General features: G+C 55.2%; 1 protein-coding gene across 1 annotated transcript; it reads right to left on the bottom strand.

Moving 5' to 3' along the window:
• Positions 1 to 606: 606 nt before the first annotated feature.
• MAGEL2 (MAGE family member L2) lies at positions 607 to 4552 on the bottom strand. Its single transcript, XM_079914949.1, has one exon. The coding sequence runs from the start codon at positions 4505 to 4507 to the stop codon at positions 959 to 961; it is 3549 nt and encodes a 1182-aa protein (XP_079771075.1). The 5' UTR covers positions 4508 to 4552; the 3' UTR covers positions 607 to 958.
• Positions 4553 to 5563: the final 1011 nt, after the last annotated feature.

The following is a 5563-nucleotide window of genomic DNA, read 5'->3' as shown; positions in this document are numbered from 1 at the left end:
CCCACCACATGACTGACCAATGCCCCTTTGGCCGATTCATCCCTGTGGCTAACAAACTTGGTAGCTGTGGTCCTACAGGCAGATGGTCCTCACTTCTCACATAACCTTAAGAATATTTTCTGCTCCAAATTACAACATTATTGCCTTGGCACAGACATGTCCCATTTAATTATTCTACTTGAGCCTTAGACACTCACCTACAAAATGGGAATAATGCCTACTTTGAAGGATTATTGTGAGGAGTCAAGAGGATTAAAAACCTCCTCTTGATCCAGCCTTGCTGACTTAAGTTTTACTTTTGCTTTAATCTTACGTTTCACCACCCATTGCAATCGCTGCCTAATTACAATGCATGTAGCACTGTCTTTGAAAAGCAGTTTCGTCACCGTGGTTTCTACTATCACTGGTAGTTGTCTTGATGTTCAGCTGTATTTGGAGAGTACGGTAAAACTTGGCTCGCACTATCTAGAATAAAAATTAGAATAAAGACAAACACTTCCATGTTATGCTGAAATTATATTTATATATAGATATAGATATAGATATTTACTTTTCTGCAGACAGCTTTTACTGATGAGTCATTTTAACGTTCGAAGAACAGCCTATTTTGATGCTACATAATCTGTACCAGAATGAGATGGATAGCTTCTCAAATTCATTTCACAAAGCCAGCACAACTCTGATAGCAAAACATAACAATTATAACACAAAACAGAGAATCACAGATCTCACTTAAAAATACAGATGCCAAAATACCAAATAGAACAGTAGCCAGTTGAAATCAACACCACATGAAAATGTACAAAGCTTTGGCAGATATGAAAGCAAATTGAAATTCAAACTTACACACAGAGAACTGGAACATAAACACCAGAAACAAAACGTCCCCCCCACCCCACCCTGTCAGTGGCCTCAGGCCGGGGACCCAAAGGAACAATGAGATATCGGCTAAACCACATTAGCGGGGAGGGGGGCTGCTGGTGGGGTCATCGGCTTTATCATCGGGGCCAGGCTTATCCTCATCCAAATCTTCAGACTCACACTCTGCCAGCGCTTCATAGTACTGGTATGGCCAGCACCGTGGATCTTTCTTATAGAGCTTGGCCAAAAACTTCAGGACAAGCATCTTGCTGGTTTCGAGGAATGCTCGGGGGCCCCAGAGGAACTCATATTCTGCTGGCTCAGTAAAAGGGATTCTCCTGTACTCTAGGTACTTCTCTCTTACAAACACTTCGGTGATGAGCTTCTTTGTATTTCCGAAGAGACCATGTGTCTCCCGGACATCCAGCCCTAACTTGTACAGAAAAGTAAAGATCAGGTCCTCCCTGACACAATTGCCTTTCATAAAGATGAGGCTCAGAACCACCATCAGGAGTCCTACCTTGGGCCTGTCTAAATAGGATGACGCTGCTTCACCCTTCCGACCCTTGTTGATGAGAATATAAGAGTGGTTTTTGGGATCAATTTCCTTCAATTGATAACCAAAGACACACTCCAGCTTGTGGCTGGCACGGCTGATGATTTCTAAGCACTCATCTTTATATTCACGGATGATGAATTTCACCATCTCTGAGCGCTTGATGGGCACCTTGGCTTGGTCCTTGACCAAGAGGAACTGCACCAGTGCGTTTGCTCTCTCATCCAAGGGAGACAGTGGCTGAGTCTCCATCTTGGGGTCATCTTGGGTTGCACCAAATCCCTGAGCAAGATTAGGGAGCTCAGAGATGATCAAGGACGGAGGGCTAACTGGGCTTTCCCAGAGACCCAGGGCCCTTGAGGTGCTCGGGCCCTCCCAGGCACTCAGGGCCCAAGAAGTGCTGGGTCCTTCCCAGCCACTCAGGATCCGGGAGGTACTCGGGCCCTCCCAGCCACTCAGGCCATGGGAGGTGCTTAGGCCCTCCCAGTCACACAGGACCTGGATAGGGGTTTGAACCTCCCAGTCATTGAAGTCCACACTTTCCCAGGGCCTGGGGGCCTGCCAGGTGCGCATGCTCAGCATCTGGCCCCTGCCATCCTCCTCTTCGGTATTCAGATGCTTCTTCTTCCGGGTAGCCTTGCCCGAACGACGTGGAGGCTCAGCGGAGGTCTTCGAGGCCTCTTGAGTGGTGGCCATTGCCTTGGGGGCAGCTGCCGTCGCCATCAGGATGCTGGGCCCTGCCTTGGACGCCTTCGAGGCATTCACGTTGGGCTGTGGAACCCATGGGACTGCAGGCAAGGCCTCAATGCAGGCAAATGGATCCTGCAGAGCAAGTGGCAGTGATTTTGGGGTCTCTGAGGTGGCAGACGGGCCCTTGAAGGCATTAGAAGAGGCAGGCTGGAACTGGGAGGTAGATGGAAAGACCCTTGAGGTGGCAGTAAAGGTCTCAGATGCGGCAGGCAAGTTTTTCCAGGGAGTTGGCAGGTGTGCTCCAGCAGTTGGCATTGCCCTGGGAGCACAAAAAGTGCCACCGAAGATCATCCGGTCCTTTGAAGGAGCCTTGCGTTCCTTTGAAGAGGTCCTACGTTCTTTTGAAGAGGTCCTACGGTCTATAGAGGAGGCCCTGGATTCTCCTGATGGAGTCATCAATGATTTAGCAGAGCCCATGGGAAAATTTGCCCCCACTAAGGGGGCTCCGGGCTGGCCCTGCAAGGCTGAGGGGGGGCCCTGCCAGGAGGGCTGGAGGTGCATGGCTGGCAGCTCTGCCTGCGAGCCCGAGGGCTGGGCCTGCTGGGTGGGTAGCTGGATTTGCAGGGCCTTTTGGGAGGCGGAGGCCCCGTGAAAGGGCTGGTCCAGTTGAACCAGTGGTGGGCCCTGCCTCTGGGCCTCCTGGGTGGGCAGGGCCTGCCAGAATTGCCCGGGGGCCTTTGGAGCCTGCCAGGCCAGGCTGGCCTGGGCTTGCTGAACTTCCTGGAACTCCATTGAGGTTGGCATCTCGTGTGGCACCGGAGCTTGGCCTTTCGGGGCCTGCCAGATGATGGGTGGGCAGTGCACAGCCTGCGGGGCTGACAGTGCGGCCGGCAGAGGGGCTGGCATCACGGCCGGGGGCGCCTGCGGAACAGCGGGAGGTGCGGTGGGCATCTGCAGTGCTGGAGGGGCCGTCGGCACCTGTGGGGCCGCCCGAATTGGTGGAGCCGCCCTCAACTGCGGGGTGGGCAGCCGAGCTTGTGGGGCCTGCCGCAGAGGTGGTGGGGGCGGCAGAGCCTGCCAGAGAGGCGGCGGGGTGGCCAGGACCTGCGGGGCAGGTCGGATGGGTGGCGGTGCCTGGCGGATCAGTGGAGGTGCCTGGCGGATTGGGGGTGGGGCCTGGCGCACCGGCGGGGGGCCCGGGCGGATGGGCGGTGGGCCCGGTCGGATGGGTGGTGGCCCCGGGCGCACAGGTAAAGGTGCCTGCCAGGCAATCGTTGGAGCAGGCCAGGTGACCTGTGTGGTCTGCCAGCCCAGGGGCGTGGCTGGCCAGCCTTGCGGTGGGGCCTGCCATCCCGGAGAAGTGGTCTGCCAGCCCGGGGGTGTGGCCAGCTGCGCTGGCGGGGCCTGCGGACCCTGGGGAACCTGCGGAGGAGCCCTTATAACCTGTGACTGGATCTGCAGGATCAGAGGCTGAGCCTGTGGGGCCCAGGAAGCCATAGGCTGCGCAGGTGGGGCCGGCGCAGGCGGCTGCACCATCGGGGCTCCTGTAGCTGGAGGCTGGGTGATCGGAGCTCTTGAGCCTGCAGGATGGATCATCAGGACTCCAGGACCTGGAGGCTTGGCCATCGGGGTTCCTGGAGGCGGAGGCTGGGCCATCAAGGGTGCCGGGGGTGGAGGCTGGGCTATCGGGGCTCCTGGAGCAGGAGGCTGGACCATCAGGACTCCCGGAGTCAGAGGCTGGGGAATCAGGACTCCTGGAGCTGGAGGCTGAGCCATAGGGGTCCCCGGAGGGGGAGGATGGGCCATCGGTGTCCCCGGAGGGGGAGGGTGAGCCATCGGTGTCCCCGGAGGGGGAGGATGCGCCATGGGGGTCCCCGGAGGGGGAGGATGCACCATCGGGGTCCCAGGAGGGGGAGGATGTGCCATCGGGGTCCCCGGAGGGGGAGGATGAGCCATTGGGGTCCCCGGAGGGGGAGGATGCGCCATTGGGGCTCCGGGAGCTGAAGGATGCATCATCAGGACTCCCGGAGTTGGAGGCTGGGCCATCGGGGCTCCCGGAGGGGGAGGATGGATCATCAGGACTCCCGGAGTTGGAGGCTTGCCCATCGGGCCTCCCAGAGGGGGAGCCTGGACCATCGGGCCCCCTAGGGCCGGAGGTTGGGCCATGGGAGCCACTGGGGCAGGCGGCTGGCCCTGCGGGGCCTCCCAAGCAGGCTGAGGTGCCTGCCAAGCGGCCAATGAAGCCTGCAAATCAATCGGAGGTGGATCCCAAGGGACTGGTGGAGCCCGAGAGGAGGCGGGCGGAGCCCGCATCAGAACCGTAGGGCGGCTATAGACCGGAGGCTTAGGGGCCTCCGCCGGGGGACTCGAATCACCCAAATTCTTACTTAGCTGCGACATGTCCTTTTGCTCTGACAGCTGGTGAGCCTTTTCCTCCGACAGCTGCTGGGCCTTTTCCTCCAGAGAGAAGAGAATGCCTACGTGGCTGCTGAGAGGATTCCTCCCTGCTGACTGGTGAATAGGAAGTGAGTGCCCTTAGCTCTGCAGCTTTCCGCAGTAAGGAGGAGGGGGGAAGGGGGCTCAATCCCGCCCCTTCTCCGCCCCCGACCACCACAAGTGGATAGTGCATAGGGGCGTCTACCAGAAATCCTGGCTGACACAAGATCCCTCCTCACTCCGTCCAGTCCCCAAATGCAGCCTCGTCAGACTCCCCATGGATGAGTTTTCACAGGGGAGTGACAGGAACAGATTTATGTTTTAGAAATCACTCTACTGCATTATAGAGTTGGGAACAGACCACTGGGAACATGGAAGGTATCCATGAAGGGGGAGATGGTGTGGTCTGAGCTCAGATACAGCAAAACTGGAGCCGGAGGAAGGGAAATATATATATATATATATATATATATATATATATATATATATATATATATATATATATACACACACACACACACACATATATATATATATACATATATATATTTCAAGAGTGATAGTAGGCAGCTATTATAATTTAATGTAAGTGTGAAAGAGACGTGTGTCCTGGGAAAGTGGGAAATTGCTGGTGTAGATGATTCTCTTAGGGACACAGTGGAAGCTGGTAGGAAGAGAGATTGATGGTTATTGGATGGGACACGGGCATTTACAGTGCTGTGGACCTGCCAAAGAGAGATACCCTGCAGACACTCCTGTATAATGGCTTGGGATTCAGAAGATAAATGAGCTGGGAGTCCAGATACTCTTCATGGAAATAGAGCTGTTGCAGGGATTGTGGATGCAGAAGAAGAGTGTTTAGGGTGAAACTCCTATGAAAGGTCTTTCTTGGAGGATACAGGCATTTTCAGACCCAGGAAGAGAAAAAAGATGGCAAAGAATAGAGAAGGAAAGAGATCCTGGAAATTGAGATGTTCCAGACATCCATGAGAGGAAGCATTTTTAGTATGGGGGATAATT

This window comes from Stenella coeruleoalba (assembly GCF_951394435.1).
Source record: "Stenella coeruleoalba genome assembly, chromosome: 2".
NCBI lineage: Eukaryota > Metazoa > Chordata > Mammalia > Artiodactyla > Delphinidae > Stenella > Stenella coeruleoalba.
The sequence above is the reverse complement of the archived record's forward strand: the minus strand, read 5'-3'. Positions and strand labels throughout refer to the sequence as shown.

Coding starts and splice junctions, on each gene's coding strand:
- MAGEL2 (XM_079914949.1), bottom strand. CDS start 4,507: ATGTCGCAGCTAAGTAAGAATTTGGGTGATTCGAGTCCCCCGGCGGAG.